This window comes from Pezoporus wallicus, unplaced genomic scaffold (assembly GCF_028554395.1).
Source record: "Pezoporus wallicus isolate ANWC-B61680 ecotype Strahan unplaced genomic scaffold, APGP_CSIRO_Pwel_v1 contig_8805, whole genome shotgun sequence".
Taxonomy (NCBI): Eukaryota; Metazoa; Chordata; class Aves; order Psittaciformes; family Psittacidae; genus Pezoporus; species Pezoporus wallicus.
In genome coordinates this window covers 764601-782942 of record NW_026637668.1, presented here as the reverse complement: position 1 = coordinate 782942, position 18342 = coordinate 764601, and the positions used below count along the sequence as shown (strand labels likewise).

The window sequence follows — 18342 nt, the reverse complement described above, 5'->3', positions numbered from 1 at the left end:
AGTTATAATTGCCTGGTCTTGTTGAACTGGTGTAGTGTTTGTTCTCCCTTCCTGTGATCTGCACCAAGTGTATTAATAGACACAACAAAAATTCTCCATGTACCCTCATTTCGGTAGGTTAAATGAAGCAATCTCTTCCAGACATGTTCTTTATTCTCCTAATCATGCTGGTGGCCCTCCAATGGTGGCTGAGTTCCTTCTGGACACCCTGTTCTGGTCTCTGGAACCTGCTTCATCCTTCACCCCGTGGCACACCACCATCATAATCTCATCCTGATGCATGGAGCGAACTGGGGCTTTGTGCTGCAACCTGCTACTCTGCCCCGAGGCAAAATTCGTTCTCAAGACCATTGGTAACATGTCTTCATATTTTCGCAAATTGGATGGGGGATGTGGCTCAGAGGATGCAATTTAAGCTTTGCTGGAAGAAATGTCACATTAGAAATGGCAGACGCTGCAATCTTTGCTAGAAGAATGATGAGCGATGCAGCGTTGTAAGAGGTATTTCATTTCGTGCCTCGCCGTGGCAAAGAGCTGATGTTTAAATCACCTGCAGTTCATGACTTTGCAGATCAAGCATCTGGCGCTGGGGTACATTGAGTTGATTACAAACTCCAACCTGCTAAACTTTTCATTAATGACTTCCTAAGTCTCCCTTCTTCTTTAATAAACTCACTGAAGTGAAGTTAACCAAATGATCTCCCTCACGTTCGTGTGATTTTCTTGCACTGAAGTAAATGTGGGCTAAAGACACATTAGGCTCTTTTTTCTTCTTTATTAACTATCTTGATTAATTTCCTAGGTACAAAAGGGCGTAACTATGTAATAATTAACCAGACTTGACTTGGTGGTCTCATTAAGGTGTTGAGCAGAGCTGTGGGAGACTGAAACTCACTGTTCCTGGTTGGCTGTGGCTAAACCCCACCAAGTCTCACTGCTCCCTGTATCCCCCATGGGAGAGGGATGGAGAAGCTGCTGCTTCTCTTCAGCCTCCATTATTTACTGATCATGTTGCTTTTCCATGGTTTATCCATGGAAATGAAGGCATCTTTACCCATTAAAATGCATTTATTTTCTGAATCACTTACAGAAATGTGTTCAGAAATTGTCAGTCCAAACAGCAAAGAACAGTATATTCAAAATGACAGCTCTGGGTCTTGCATAGAGAAAAACCTCACACACAGACCAAAAAAAGGGAGGGAGCAAATGAAAGAGAGATGGATTTACGGAGCTTTTAAAGTGGGGTTTCACTGCATGTACTTTTGCAGTCAGGAGTTTGAACCTATTTGGGAGCTTACGATCAGACACGAGTCTTTATCCCTTTAATTCTGACACAAAGCACACCATCCTGGCTTCTCCAGCTCTGCTGCTTCCAGCAGGAGAATGTCTTCTGACAGTGTTACTCCACAGAATGGAGCCTGTAGGAGAGAGCAGTTTTAAAGGGCTAAGATTACTTTTAAATGCTCTTTTCCCCCTGTAATCTCATGTGCTGCTCTAGGTCTGCTGCTGATCATTTATTCACGATGCAAAAGGAAACCCAGCCCTTTGACGGAATGATTTTACTTTGACAAAAAACCTGCTTTTCCCTTCATTTATTTCTCCCCAACAGCAGAAGTTGTTTCTACTCTTAAAATACAAAGCTGTGAACGATATTAAAGGGAAGCATAAAACTGCTTCCATAAAATGTTACTATATCATCCCTATGAACCCTTTTCAGTGGGAAAGGGCATATAAGCTTATAACACCAATTAGCTCTTTGATGTCTCCTTTACTTTCAGACAGGTCAATCTCCGTCTCAAAGGATGCATGAATCTTGCATCCTTACCTCCTGAGTCCCAGCCCATGGAAGGTGGAGCGGTGGCTTTGTGAGCACTGTAAGTACAAAGTGACCTGATTAGAAGCGCTGACACGCACAAGTCTCATTCACTTCCCTATCCCACTGGATAGATGATGACTAGGAAGTCTCCATGCAGGTCTCTCTAAATCACTGTGCAAAACCCAGCGCTGAGTCAAGGTGGGATCCTACCCATATGGATTGAGTGATTGGCATGACTTGCACTCGATCCACCAAGCATCCATTGCACAGCTCATACTTACACATACCTACAGTAATATCATAGTATCATAGAATGGTTTGTGTTGGAAGGGACCTCAAAGCTCCTCCAGCTCCAACCCCTGCCACGGGCAGGGACCCCTTCCACTAGAGCAGCTTGCTCCAAGCCCCTGTGTCCAACCTGGCCTTGAACCCTGCCAGGGATGGGGCAGCCACAGCTTCTCTGGGCACCCTGTGCCAGCGCCTCAGCACCCTCACAGGGAAGAGCTTCTGCCTAAGAGCTCATCTCAGTCTCCCCTCGGGCAGGTTAAAGCCAAATCCCTTGGCCTGTCCCTACAGGCCCTTGGCCAAAGCCCCTCTCCAGCTTTCCTGCAGCCCCTTTAGGCACTGGAGCTGCTCTGAGGTCCTCCAGAGCTGGTGGTCCTTCTCCACCACCCAGAGACTGCAGAACTGGGCTTTATAGGCACAGAGCTCAGCAGCTTTCCCCTCTTGCTAAGTGCTGTGAGAACCACACAGGGAAAAATACAGGGAAAATGATTTTTTTTCCTTTAATTTTATCTTGCAAATCACTCCCTTGTTCTGACAGTGCTTCATGGAGCTCCCCCCTTCTCTTCCTACACAAAATATACCTGAAATAACATTGGAGTAACTGGATATATATATATATAATTGAAATAATAATTTATATCGTCACAGCTTCTTCATTGCAGCTTCCATTGCAGATGGGATGCAAACACTTCTGCGATCTCTGAACAACCCCCCCACAAACAGCACCTTTATGGGGCTTCCTGCAGCAGCTGCCTCTGGGGAAGGCTGTAAAAATGGCCAAGTGTAGGGTTTTGCTAACAAACATGATAATGCTCTTGATGCAACAAACCCCCTCAGCTTGGCAGAGCCACAGTCTCACATTCTGATGAACCATCGGGTCCTGAAGGTCCAGTGGTAGAGGATAATTAACTTAAGAAACATTTCCTATATGTTATTTGCAAGGGCTTTTGGTGCGCCATATGGATTAATAGAGATTGCCATTTCAATGCTTCTGGTTTATAATCATGGCTTTATTACTCATAAAAATGCAAAAGAAAATGTTAATGATGATTACACCAAAGACTAATAAGTGAACGCCTTGGGTTATACTTTGCATTTCTGAAGATATAAATGCAATCACTTAATAATTATGCATATTTTTAACTATTGGGTTATTATTTCTCTATGTGCTTGCAGTTAGCCCAATTAATTTTAAGCTGTGTTTATATGTTTTAGACGTGCAATTAATCTCCAATAATTTTCCTTAGCCCCTTGCACGACTCCATCAACTATTCCAGAGACCATTGGAATGAAGAACTGTCCACCTTGGGACAGCACAATAAATATCACCTCCATGTGCTTAAACCAGACAAGGTTGTCCTGAAGTACTTACAACATTAAACTGTCTCATATCAATTTAGTTCTAAGAATGGACTGTTCTTGTTAACACCATTGGGATCTGTGTGGTTTTTAGTGAGAAAACTAGCCTGGAATTTAAAAACTCTCTGGATTTTAATGCAAAAGCAACTTTCTGTCCTCACTTTATTTTGGTTTTAATGAATTTATATTGAGTTTCTAGAGCTAATACAGTTTCTATTTCTACGTTTGGAAAATCTCTTTGTGGTTCTAGCTTTGCTTTTTTTAGGCTGATGAATTAGTTCTTGGTTTTGTAATAGTCTTTGGAACGCCAGAGAAGAGGTGCTCAAATGAAATAGTGCATCTTTTAAAGAGCAATGAAATCAACAGAAAACTTCATACCTAAAGCTTAATGGGTGCAGGACACATCCTGATGGGGTATGAAGCACCCTGGTGAATCCCTCCTTGCAGCTGAGCTGCTCTGGGAAGGGGATGAGCATCCCGGGACCATGGCACTGCACCAACATTGCTCTGTCCATACCTTTCTCAATTGGGCCACCATGATGCTGGGGACCTCAGCCTCAGCTCCAAGATACCATTTAGATTAAGGGTACGTGTTTGGGTTAGGGTTCAGAGGGCACAAATGCCATGCAGTTTAGGGTTAGGGTTCAGAGAGCCACAAAGCCTACAGCTCTAGGGACACCCGGGTTCCAAAAGGGTACCAAGGGAAACACAGCACTGCACCAGCACTGTTCCCTCCACACCTTTCTCATCTGAGCCACCCATGGTGCTAGCTGGGGACCTCAGCCTCAGCTCCAAGATGCCATTCATCCGCTTAGGGTTAGGGTTCAGAGAGCCACAACACCTGCAGCTCCAGGGACACCGGGGCTGCAAAACACATGCCAAGGATTAAGATTTTTGTTCTTTCTCCCAAGCTGCCCTCAAGGAACTGCCTTGAAGAAACCCACAAAACAACTCACCCCCTTCAGAGCTCTTGTCAGAAAGCCAGAGGGGCTGTTGGGGTGCCAGCACAGCTCATGGCCCTGCCACCTGCCAGCAGTGTGTGACAGATTGTGCCCCTGCCCCTGTCCCGCTGCATCCATCACTCATCTTTGATTCAACACTTGTGTTACATGGCCATCGCAGCGTGGCTCGTGGCCTTGTTCCATCCCCTGGGACAGCCAGGTCCTGGTCACAACGACCCTCCTGCCGTGTACCACGGCAGTGGCGCTGCCTGGTTCTGAACACACCGTGATATCCTGAGGGACGTGAGGGTGTTTCTGCAGATATTTGGTACCAACGTTAAAATGCAAATGTTAAAATGTAAACCTTCCACTGGCTCAGCACCTGATGATGCACCTGCACACTGTGGCTAGATCAAACACCAGCCAAAACAAACAGGTTTGGTGCCATGCAGAAGACCTAAACCAACGCAACAGATACCAGCAGAGTACCCCTGCAGGGAACTGCACCACAACCATCATACTGGGGTTTTCCTCTTGTATTTCTACATCTTGTTCCATTGTCAGCAGAGCAGGAGTGAGGATTTAAACCTGGCTTTGGCAAGTTATACACCCTTCTGTCAGCTATCTACTTGGTCCAGAGCCAATGGCACAAACAACATCTTGTTTGTATGGCTACATACAAACTACAAGTAGTCTATGCCTACATACATCCAAGAAGAGGGAAGAGAAAGAAGGGAGGGAAAGGAGGGAAGGGAGAAAAGGGAGAGAAGGGAAAGAAGGAATAGAAGGGAGGGAAGGGAGAGAAGAAAAGAAGGAAGAGAAGGGAGAGAAGGGAGACAGGGCGCTTTAAAATATGCTTAAAAGCTGACATTTCCCATCTATAAACTGATTTTTTCTAGTGCATCCCCAATAAGGCTTTTCAGTTGGTTTAAGCACATACCATGTACAGTTAAGTGCACCTGCTTCGTTTTAGGAGTGTGCTGAGTTTGCACAGAACAAGTGTAGGGACCGTCATCTGTCACATCGACATCCTGTATCTGCAGGCTGTATTCTCTTCTGTTTGCTGTGGCGATTGAAACCCGAGGATCTACTGACCACTTGTCACTTCCAGCAAAAATAATACTTGACCGGTTCAGCCAGGCACCTTTGGAAGCTCCATCCTCCAAGTAACACCTAGGGAAAAAGGGGAGACCGTAAGCATGGAAAAGTGAGAGCTTCATAACACTGTTAACTTACTATTGATTTTTGGACTGAATATGTATGTTAGAGTTGAACCTCAGAACGTGAACCATTTGCTAATTCGCAAATCATCATAAAACCAGCAGCTGACTTTACAAACACACAATGAACACAGATATCTTTTTCTGCTGTTCTTCCTTTCAGGCTTTCCTGCTGGGAGTGGTCAGCGGAGCAGTAGGCAGTGAGTCTCCGTGATTTCTGACCTAGACAAAATGACTCCATTGGAGCAGTCCCTTCTCCTCCACCTTCAACCCCTACTGACCAGGAGCAGGCAGGTGGGCTGTGCAAAATTACTCCTCTTGCCTCAGAAACAGCAAACTTCACCTTGCTTAGTTAAGGAACCAAGAGATTTTTTCTATCAAAAACTGGGGGGGGGGGGGGACCTGAGAGCAGCTCCAGTGCCTAAAGGGGCTGCAGGAAAGCTGGAGAGGGGCTTGGGACAAGGGCCTGCAGGGACAGGCCAAGGGGAATGGCTTGAACCTGCCCAAGGGGAGACTGAGATGAGCTCTTAGGCAGAAGCTCTTCCCTGTGAGGGTGCTGAGGCGCTGGCACAGGGTGCCCAGAGAAGCTGTGGCTGCCCCATCCCTGGCAGTGCTCAAGGCCAGGTTGGACACAGGGGCTTGGAGCAAGCTGCTCTAGTGGAAGGGGTCCCTGCCCGTGGCAGGGGTTGGAGCTGGAGGAGCTTTAAGGGCCCTTCCAACCCAACCCATTCCAGGATTATATGATCCTGTGCACTTAGAATCCAAAAGGATATATTTTCCTTTTCAAGGCATTATTAGATTTGTCATTGCTGATCATGTTCAAGACATCTTGTTTAAAGCAAACATACATTCAATTAGCATGGATTCCCCTGCTGACAGCAACAATGGAACACAAATCAGAGGTCTATTAAATATTTCTTAAAAGCTCTTTTGTATGGCAGTGACTCAGACAAACGTGATTTGTTTATTATGTCATACTTAAGCTTTTTCCCAATTATTAGTAGAACAATAACGAATAACTGTGCTCTTTGGGGTATAATAGTCACCTTAACCGCAGCTCAATGAGCAACACCACCCCTACAATCGGCAGCAGATGTACTCCAGCCGGGTTCTTTTCCTTCTGAATTTCAGTTTAACAATATTCGCCCATAAACAAAGACTTTGTTTTTGCTAAAATGAGTAAAAACTGCAGCTAGAGAATGAAAACATGTCTATCTGAGGAGTTTGACAGCGTTTCTACACAATATCTCAGGGGGTTGAACATGGCACTGGAGATTGCTGGGGAATTGTGAGCTGAATACACCTGTGTAGCCACTGGGAACAGGCTGAAACTAATCAGCTGAGAAATACAAGGAACAAGGTATATTGCAAAATCTCATTTGTAGTCCCTTTCACCATCTGCAGAATCAAAACCCAGCCCAAGTATTAAAGGTCAATGTTAATTGAAAATCCTTTCTGTGGATATGCTACCCAAAAAAAGCCACCCAGGCAGAACAGAAGTAGAAGCTTCTCCTAAGGTAATTAGGCACTGCAATATGCTGCTGTTGTCAATAATTTGTGTTGCCTATTAGGAAACATTTGTAATTTCTTCCCTGAAATAGCTTTCCTTCTGAAGTTGCTCACTTGCACACTGGGACAAAGAGGGATGCATGTGAAGCATGTGATTAAACGGCTCTGACAAGTCCTAAGAGCAGCTCAGCATCAAGCACAGCCACTAAAACCTTGTGAGAAAAGAGGCAAGAAGCTGGTGCATAGTGATGGAGGTTCTTCCTAGCACTGTTCAGCCAACGAGAAGGGAAGGAGATGGCTGTTGAGGTGGGATCCCTGTGGATCTGGTGGGAGAATGCAGTAGTCAGTGGGAACAGGGTGATGCCAGAGGATGCAGAGCTGCACCAGAGCCCTCACACTGGTAGAGGCAAAGGAGCAGATACTCATCTACACACAGGCTGGTAGGATAGAAACAGCCCCAGGAGATATTCTCATTTTTAATGCAACCAATAGTTTTGGAGTAGCCATCAAACTTCTCTGTTGACTGGAAAGAGGGAGTGACACTGGTGACAGGAGACAAAAAAGACACTAAAGGAGGACACTAAAGAACACTCCTCAATCCCACGGGCATTTCGAGTGATCAGTTGATCATCAGAGACTATCAATGTTCAACTGATGCTTGGACAATGCAGTCTATATGTTGTCAGTGCAAGCAAGCACAAGGCTGGCCTGGGAATGCTCAGCCAGAACAATGATTTCTCTGAGCATCCAGGAGAATGCATGAAACAGCAGCAAGTGAGGAAAAGAAATACAATGATGTGAAACCCAGTAAACACCATCAGAGCACAGTCCTGTATGAAGTATGAGGATACAATGAGGATAAAATCACTTGAGATGCTTCAAGTACCACTTTGCCACAAGAAAACGTCATAAAAACAGGAGGACCAGACAAAGGAGATCACAGAATCCCAGATTCCCAGGTTGAAGGAACCTCAAGGATCATCTGGTCCAACCTGTCCAGCCGAATCCTAACAGTGTCCAATGCTGGGGAATGGGATGGGAGAAGGGTATCCAGGAGGAAGCAAGGAGAGTTCCTCTCGGTGACTGAGAAGTTAAGGGATAAAAGGGAAGAGAGAACACGCCGAAGGAACTTTATTTCCACGAGCAGATGAGTAAGACTGAACCTGTCTGCAGTGAGGTTGAGGACATTTTACTATGGCTCAAAACCTGAGCACTGTTCTATAGTTTTCCATTAAGCAGGAGACATCCAGCATATGGGAACAGGCAGAGCAGCAATGAAGCTACGGGCAGAGAAAACCCTGGATGGACTCAGGTCTAAGAGCAGGAAACTGCAATTCCAGGAGCATGTGTGGGGGTTTTAACCAACCTGAAAGTGGTGCTGTGTGACAGGGAAAGAATAAGTGTATTATCTACGTTTAAAGAAATGTAGAGAGTGAATCAGGTAGATTTCAGGCTAACCACTATGCAACCACAATAGAACTCAGGGCTTTAAAACAACTTTCAGTACGGAAGGAATATAATACAAAGTGCAACAGAGTAATGGGACATTTTATTTGATAAAGAGGTTTTTTACATGAAGGAAATCCAACAGAAGAGGTGAACGCAACAGATCTCATCTCTTTGATAACACATTAAAATAGCACAATTATGGAAACTGTTAGGTGGGAGAAAATGGGGATTTCGTAGCTGAAGCATATGGCAGTATTGTTTAAGGGGGAAAATGACATTCCCTTTAGGAATAAGAAACTAGAAGCATCAGGCTGACATTCTTCAGAAATGGAACATGAAAATAACCATTCATTTAATTAATGATCTCAATGTGAAATCTGAAAGGGTTCTGAAGGAAGCCGTACAGAATACAGGATAAAAAATCACAGTTTATATAGCAGAGAATTGGGATGTCATGGGGAAGCATCTCTTTGAGGATGGAGAGCACAGCAGATGTCTGTGAATCCCTGCAGGAGATTTGTAGGGTCTGGTCCCATTTGGAGAAGGAAGAAGCCACTTACAAAGTCTTACAAACATTTCCCAATTGATTCTAATGAACAGAAGAGTGGGGAGAAGCCAAGCTTCACTGTCATTTTTCCACAATGGGTTTCTTTTCTACTGGTATTTCTAGAGCAGCTGGATGCAGTCACTTAGAAATGAGGTTCTATGAAGGAAGCCTGCCGTTTCAATGGCCATTTACCATCTTGTATTGCTGTGTGCTGGGCTGCACCCCCAGAGTGTGAGCAGCAGCTCAGGGAGGGGATCCTGCCCCTCTGCTGTGCTCTGGGGAGAACCCCCTGCAGCCCTGATCCAGCTCTGGGGCAGCAGCACAAGAGGGACGTGGAGCTGTTGGAGCGAGGCCAGAGGAGGCCATGGAGATGCTGCGAGGGCTGGAGCAGCTCTGCTCTGGAGCCAGGCTGAGAGAGCTGGGCTGGGGCAGCCTGGAGAAGAGAAGGCTCCTGAAGGGGAGACCTGAGAGCAGCTCCAGTGCCTGAAGGGGCTGCAGGAAAGCTGGAGAGCATCTTCTCCCCTCTTCCTCCAGCTTCCCCAGCTTTATATGCTGAGCATGATGTACGGTGTATTATATGCAGTCAGGGTCAGCTGTTCCAGCCATATTCCTCCACAGCTCTTTGTGCCCTCCCAGCCTACTCGCTGGTGAGGTGGTGTGAGGAGCAGGAAAGGCCTTGACCCTGCTAAAACACCACTCACTGTTAACAAAAACATCCCTGTGTTATCAACACTGTTCATAGCACAAACCCAAAACACAGCCCAACACCAGCTCCTGTGAAGAAAACTGACTCTATCCCAGCAAAAACCAGCACAGCCCCAAAGGCTGCCAAAAACTCAGTTCATAGAATGGTAGAATCAGCTGGGTTGGAAAAGACCTTTGAGATCATCAAGTGCAACCATTAAACACAGCCCCTTTGAGATCAAGTTTTTCCTGCCGAGCAAGGGTGAGATATACAGCACTGCAGAAAGGAATGGGAGACCTCTTGCTCTTTTATTTGATATACAAAGGGATTTGCTCCAAATAACATTCTAAAACAAGTAAGACATTTGGGTAATTCATTTGTAGGCACACAGTTATCATGGGTAAGATGAAAACCTGCTAAACCCAACTCTCTTCTCTACCCCACTCATCAGCAAAAGCTCTGCAGTATTCAACTGCCCTGCTGTCGTGGTTTAAACCCAGTCAGGTAACTCATTCACTCACTCCCCCCTCTTCTTTCTCTCCTCCTACTCCTGAAGGGACGGAGAGGAGAATCAAAAGAATGCAACTCCCACAGGTTGAGATAAGAACAGTTTAGTAACTAAGGTATAACACAGATCACTACTGCTACCACCAATGATAATAATGATAAAGGAAATAACAAGGGAAGAGAATACAACACCTCAGGACCAGCTGACCGATAACTCGCCCCTCAAGCCCTACCAAGCTCCGACCGATACCTCCTCCAACCCTGCAGTCCCCCAGCCCTTCTGGCTAACTCCCAGTTACATCCTGGGCATGACGTGCTGTGGTATGGAATACCTCTTTGGTCAGTTTGGGTCAGGTGTCCTGTCTCTGCTTCCTCCCAGCTTCCCCTCCTGCCTGGCAGAGCATGAGGCTCACAAAGTCCTTGGCCAAACCAAAACATCATTGTTATCAGCTCTGTTCCCGGGCCGAAAGTCAAAACACAGCACTGCACCAGCTACCAAGAAGGAGAAAAATGACTGCTACTGCTGAACCCAGGACACCTGCAAACATGACAGCCAAGGGCTGAAAAGGGAGCAATGTTCAGCTCTTGAGAAGCACTGTCAAGTTTGGTGAAACAGGTATTTAAAATGGAACTAGGAGGGAACATTCCAGTCTTGTTCAGGCCCTGTGGAAGCACGCTGAGTTGTGGAAGCACACTGGTTTCAGTCTAAAAGTTTTATCCCAAAGAAGGTTCTTTGCAAACAGATTAAACAGCTTGACTCGGACAGGCTCCTTCACTAGCCCGAAGCGCTCTTTCCTCTATGTTGAAAGGCCAGGCAAGCACCCTAACCCTGCGGGAGTGAACTGATAGGGAAATGTAGCAGGATTTCTCCGAGATCTTGTGCACAAGATCTGAGTTAAACAGCAGCCACCAAGCTGTGTTTCCCACTACACACGTGAGATGCAGGGGATAAAGTGTGTATTTACTCCATGGAAGAAGCAATCAAATGGCTCATCTCAGAAATGTTTTCTAATCTAACAGATTTAATCCCTCTCTGTTTGCAAATCACTTCCCATTTCTGAAAACGTGGTTAAAACTCTTCTGCAGCAGCTTGGACTGCACATTCACCCGCGTGTGTCCCTGGCAGCGGGAGGCAATGCTTCTGCACTGCAGTTACTGCAGAGGAACAGAAATAAGGACAAACAGGGACTTGGTTCCATCTCTCCAGCTTTCCTGCAGCCCCTTCAGGCACTGGAGCTGCTCTCAGGTCTCCCCTTCAGGAGCCTTCTCTTCTCCAGGCTGCCCCAGCCCAGCTCTCTCAGCCTGGCTCCAGAGCAGAGCTGCTCCAGCCCTCGCAGCATCTCCATGGCCTCCTCTGGCCTCACTCCAACAGAGCAAGTTTGAGCAGAGTTTTGATTTCATGTGATCCCATGAGGAGCTGGATGCCTGTCACTGCCCTGCCCTCAGGACGAGTCAGCCTCAGGGTGGGAGCCAAACCCTTCTCCAGCTTCTCCTAGGTCTAAGCTCCATCAATACATTGAATAACACCAGATCAATGCACGCTTCTGGATGAGAACACACAAATTCCCATTGGGACCACAGTGCTGAAAGTGCACGGTGGCTCCTGGCAGAGGTCAGCTCTGAGGCTGCCCACAGGAGCTCTGGTCCATCACTGCCCATCACCAGCAGAGAACCCAAGGCAAAGCATGCTGATGTTCAATAGATCCCAACACGAAAACTTTTCTTACATAATGATGGGCAATGAGTTATTGAACGGATGGCAACCAGAAGAAACTTCAAATATTCATGTCCTTCCCTCTCTTCCCCCTTTACCCTTTCCTTAAATTCTGTTAACTTTAAAACTTTTTGCACAGCACTGAAGCATTTTCTGCAATGTAATGTTTCAAATCTATGCACAGGACCAATTATTTTTAGAGGTGACTAATAATACTGTAGCACAGTGAAAGAAATAACCATCATTAAATAAAAGGAACTTTTGCTCTTTCTACCTTTACATTGCTTGGAAAGGTATTGATTTAACTATAGCTGAACTCAGAAGATAATTCTTCTATTTTTAAACTTGGGAGACTGGAAAAAAAGAACAATTTATTTTTAACTGATGATTGTAATCAGAAATTCTCTACTCAACATGCATAAAAAATAGATTTTAATGTTAAGTGTCGTGTATGGCTGAAGGTGTTTTATTATTTTTCCAATCATTATTAATGGGGATGATCATATGCAATTTGCGAGTATGGAAAAATATCCTCTCATCCAGCTTCCTGAAAGTTTTTAATCCTCTTTTGGATTCCTCCCACTTCCCTGCCTCTCCAGTCTATTATTTCCCCATAATTAAAACACAGACCTATTAATCTTTGTAAAAAACAGTGCTTGCTTGCTTAATTAAAGCTGCACACGGGCTCTTTCTAGAAGAGTCATCGCAGTGCAGTAGGGTTGGAGTGCCCACCTTGCTGCCCTTGAAGCAAACTCCATTGCATTCACACAGAGCTTTCCTATGGCCCATGTAGCACCAGGATGTGCTGACACTGCCTGTCTCCAACAGCATCTCAATCCCTCTCTGGGGTTAAGCTGAATAGTACTGGACCGTCATTAAAGGGAAAATAGTCCTCATTCAAGTAGAACCAGCAGCTACCATTATCCACACTTCTGGGGCAGCCACTTACTTGGCCCAAATTGTGAAGCTGAAAGGAGAAATGAGTTTAAAACTGTCCTGTAAACCTGTAGGCAAATTCAACACACACAACCCTTTAACTGCACCCAGTCAGCCCCATCTGCCTTCATTTAGTGCTTCCACCTCACCCGTGTCTGCTCTGGTCCCACCTCATCCATCTGGTCCCTCCCCAGATTGGATTATGAAGGTGAGGAGCACAGGAAACAGGCCAAGCTGGCTGGGAAATTCCCCAGGGGCTACAGGTCTGGCTCACAACACAGCTCTGATTTAGAGGACACACCGAGTGACACATTGTGAGACGCTTCCTCCATAGAACACATCCCCAAAATGGCAAGGCACATACCCCAGGTGAGAACATGATTCATCTCTGTGTAGGCTGGCTCCCCAAAACCTAGCAATCCCATTGCAGTTCAGGTTAAAAGTTCTATCGAGTTTAGAGAAAGTCCTGAAATCCTTTCCTTTCACTGAAAATCTGGAAGAATTTGACTCTTCTGCTTCTGTATAGCTGGTGCTTTGGGATGCTGGAGGAGCTCACTTTAACACCCACAAGGGATGACAGCAGCTCCCTTCCATCACCTGCAGTGGGCGAGCGTTCACCAAAGCAGATGTGAACCACTTAGCAGAGTTGGATTTGCTTACTACAGCATCTTTCTTTTCCCCACTGAAGTTGGTTTTGGCATTGAGTTATAACCACTTGCCTCAGAACACAGAAAAACACTGCAGAAAAACCACAGTGCTGCTAAAGTGTTTCTGCTTTAGAGGAGATTGGCTTTGAGCTAAGCACCAAGGGGGAAGAAACGCGAGGGGCAGGGATGAGCACAGAAAAACACCCAGAAAATCAAAACATAGGATGGTAAATCCAAGCTCCAGAAGCAGCAAATCACACTGGAAACGTGCTAAGAACTTTTGCAAAGCCCTTTTACTGATGAACTGATAAATGACTTCTTGGGTTCCCCATGAACTCTTATGAATTAACTTCTTCCAAGTTTTCTACACTAAGGAAATTCTCCAAACAATAAAAATAACTCAGGTGTAATTACAAGTGATCATTTTATGATTAAACTCGCTTTTCTCCTGCCTACTGTAGCTCAAAGCTGTATGGAATCCTCAGAAGCATGGAATTCTCATAAAAACCTGTGCAGCTACTCATTATTATCACAGCTTTTCTCTATTTTACTTACTGATGAGCCTCAGGCCATAGGGGAGATGCTGACCAGGCTGGGACACACCAAGCCATGGTTCTCTCTGTGCCCAAACCTCCAATCCCCACAACTGAACCCATCAGCATCTGTGCCCACGCAAGCTCAGCACACACAGGGTGCAAATAAGGATGCTGCTGCCCCAGTTTCACAGTTTTCCCTTGGAACTCACCCGTGCCAGGCCTGGAAGAGTGAACACAAGGAGCAGGAGGTGGCTGGGGAGATTTGGCCAGAGCTCAGCTGCAACCTCGTATCTCTGAGGTATAGCAAGCTTTAAATACTGCAGAGGAATTGCGCCCAAGAAGCAAGGCATACAGGGTACCACCACCAAGACAGACTTCTTTCTTGTTAGTTATAGCAAGAAAGACTGAACAGAGTTTAAAAGACTTCATCTTAGGAAGACATTTTATTCCCCTCCCTGCAGAGGTAACACTCTTTATTTGTGGAACATGCAAATGTTCAGCTTTCCTGCAGAGGGAGACTGTTCTGCCGTGAATGGGACAGAACTGCACACAGATGGGTTCTGGGGCGGCTGATGAACAGTTATGTAAAACAGGGGAGACAAGCAGTAGGTTCAAAGCAGAGTTTAAAATCAGAGCCCCACAGCCCTGTCTGGAGCAGCCAGACCTGGCTGACAATAAGATACCAGCTTTGCTTTGCCTGGCACCCCCACTGTATGCCAAAGCCCTTAGATCTGCCTTTAAAAATGCTCTGTTTCCAGCCCCACAGCAGCACTCAGCAGGCACACGGTGAGGCTCCTTTATACGAACATGCATGTTCCCAGCACCCGGCACTGAGCCACCTGAGTACTCCTGCTCGCAGCAAAGAGAATCACAGGATCACAGCCTGGTTTGGGTTGGAAGGGCACCTACAGCAAGCAGCAGATTGGGCTGACAGTGAAGGAGCGAAGGATGCTGCAGCATTCCCTCCCCTTCAGGGCTGAACAGACCAGGCATACCAGAGACATCTTACCCACTGCTTGCAGTCAAATTATTCATTAAGCACCGTATCAATACTCTAACTCATCATTACCTCCTCATAATAAAGATGTTCTTCCAAGCCTACTCGCCCCCATCTCCCGTGATTCTCAGCAGTCCATCACCTCGCTTCCTAAAAGAGCAGCTCAGAACTGGAGATCTGCAAACTTAGGGAGGAACCAAGATAATTCATTCAACATTTGCTGACCCGTGGACTTTTCCAAGAGGAGCAGAGAGCAGTGGTTGCTCTTCCGACGGCAGAGTGCCTGAAATGAGCAGGGATATGTGCTACCTGAATGCTCATGAGCAGTTCTCATAACTAACCTCCCTGCTCTGCTCCTGTGCCATGTCCACAGCATGCATGTATAGTTTATTAACCAGGGGAACTTGGCAGATTTTCTTACAGCTCACCATGGGAAAGGCGCAAGGTAGCTGCCAGCCTGTGGATGGACCACAAGACAGGACAGGGAGAGAAAGCAGGGCGAGAAACAGGGAAGGAAAGAAGGATGTATCTTCATCATGCATCACCAGCTCCTGGATTTTATAAACTCATTTGCATTGAGGTGCTTCAAGATATTGCAGGATAGTTGTCTGTGAGAAAACGTGGGTTGATCCCTAAATCAGAGACACTTTTAATGGAAAACCATGTATCATTGAATGGTTTGTGTTGGAAGGGAGCTTAAAGCTCCTCCAGCTCCAACCCCTGCCACGGGCAGGGACCCCTTCCACTAGAGCAGCTTGCTCCAAGCCCCTGTGTCCAACCTGGCCTTGAACACTGCCAGGGATGGGGCAGCCACAGCTTCTCTGGGCACCCTGTGCCAGCATCTCACCACCAACCAGTAGAATATTAACAATTAATAAAAAAATGTTTATTTGACTACTTCTACATGATTTAAAATGTGATTTGCTCTACAGATGATGTTATTTCAGCTTTAATCTGTATGGGTTTCAACCTCAGTACCTGTTATTCCATCCCAGCCAGGTGAATCATGATTTTCACAGGGGTTTCCTGGCCTCTAACACTCATCACAGCCACCAGCCACTAGCCACCACCATGATGTGCACTTCCCTCCTGCCACAAAGTGGCTTTTTTTGATGGCAAGGACAGAGGAACTGTCAGTATCACAAGTTACAAATTACCCTGCTGTGTTTATTTACACAAAGGTACTTCCACCCCTTTCACACATCTATTCTCATATTAAAGCAAATGAAACATTATAGTGTAAGCTAAGAATTATTAGTTATTAATTATTTCATGAAGCACATAATTTTTCTCTTTGAAGGCTCAGAAACCGCATTACACAATATTATTGGTTCCGATAGTCCTGGTTTTATTCTCAGTAGCTCCCAGCTTAATCCTATTCTTTGAAATATTAAAAAGGGGCTGGTGGCTCCATTTGATATTTATTAATTCCTACAGATTTATGATATAGAGCAGCTGCCTTCCGGATATTCTAAAGAAGAAATTTTCCATGTAGAAAAGCAAGGAAACAATTCACTGTGTGGTTTTGTCTTTATTATTTCGCACTTTCCTTAAAGGAAAGCGTCTCCAAAGGGAGAGGGGTCTTTGAAAATTCAAGAGCCAAAGGTTTATGTCATGGGAATAGATAAATCACCTCTTTCTTCTGGTGGTGAAGCCAACCCAGATGGCAACTTCACCCCCCCTGCTTTTTTGCCACACAACACTGAAACACAAATTAAAGGAATAAAAAGCAACATAAGCTCTGAGACCACGGCAAAGCAAAGGATAATGCCCACGGAATGAGGAAACATCAGGTCCAGGAACATCCCGTGTCACTTTGCAAATATTCAATATCACAGCATGCTATTGAAGGAGTCGAGCATCCAGAAATACAGAAGTGAATGAAACCAGCCATGATTTAATTAACTGTGTTTATTTCAGTATCAGAACAGTCACTTTAGTCTTTGTTTTTCATGCTAAAATGAAACAAAGGCTCCTTCACTGACGCAATAAGCTCTGACAAAAAAATGAGGGCTTACAACGGGAGGTTATTACGGTAACGTGCACTCAGGGTAAAATAACGAGGGTTGGATGGCTCTTAAACTCAATATCCCCATAAATGCAGTAATTTGGTAATGAACAGAGCATCATGCTGATGCGGGGCTGCAGTGTGCTATAGGAGAGAGGAGAGGCTCATGGGGAGCTGGCATCGCCTATGCACGGGGGAGGATGCTCAGGGAGAACCTGCATTGGCTCCTAATGCTGGGAAATGCCTGATGCCTGCCTGAAGAATCAATGCAAGGCTGAGGTCCTCGTTACCTGCTCTCTATGAAATGCATCACAGTGAGAAAATAGTGTCTCCAGGCAAAACAAGGTGTGGGTGCTGCTGCTCTGCAGTGCAGCAGGGAGAACCTCCCCTCTCCATCCTATATCTAGACCATGAGTAGGTGGGAGATAACTGTGTGCTGTGTCACGTCCTTTATTGGATCAGTATTGACCTGGTTCTCTTCTCCGAGCAGGTAATGCCAACCCTGCCACGCAATTCTCGCCGGGATGGTTTAAGTAAAATAATAGAGTTAATGACAGAATTTAAGCTACCTAGAGAGGTATAATTCATCATGGAGTGTTTCATGCCATTATCTTAAAAACATACAGTGTAGTAATCACTTCAAGTAGTGATAACACATAATTGTATGCTTCTCAGAAATTATAGGTGAATGGGAGTTGCAGCTAATGAGTGCCAAATAGCAGCTCAGGAACTGCAGTGATTACAGAAGATGTGGTGATGAATGCATTTATTATTGGGGTATTACAAAGCTTTTTATAGCCAAGATGGCAAGCTTATAAATAAATAACCAGCCACAACAGAACCTGCAGTCGAACCAAGACAACTAAGTTCAACCAGCATCTTTACAGCATGGTGAAAACAAACCAAAGCAACCCCCAGGAAACAGAACAAAGCAAACCAAAGGAAACAACCCAGACACAAGAAAAGCCCCACGCAAGCATCTGCAGCTGTGGGCACAGATGTTTCACCACCGCTTGCGCAAGATGCGCTATTGAAACACTCCCAACAGGAAACCAAACTTTTGCATTGATCCCTATGGAAAAGCATCACACACACAGGAAATAATGAAAAGCAGCAATGCCCCTTCAGGGTGTAAAGAAGGTGCTGCCCAGTATTAAAATGCACTGCTGGGATCAGCCCTGGCAGC

At 45.6% G+C, this 18342-nt stretch overlaps 1 protein-coding gene across 3 annotated transcripts in view; it reads right to left on the bottom strand.

Moving 5' to 3' along the window:
* NEGR1 (neuronal growth regulator 1) overlaps positions 1 to 18342 on the bottom strand; it is a 272951-nt gene that overhangs the window by 143648 nt on the left and 110961 nt on the right. For all 3 annotated transcript variants that reach the window (XM_057407170.1, XM_057407172.1, XM_057407171.1), the window contains exon 2: positions 5342 to 5574. In XM_057407170.1, coding sequence (XP_057263153.1) covers positions 5342 to 5574 — 233 coding nt within the window. The remainder of the gene's footprint in view (positions 1 to 5341; positions 5575 to 18342) is intronic.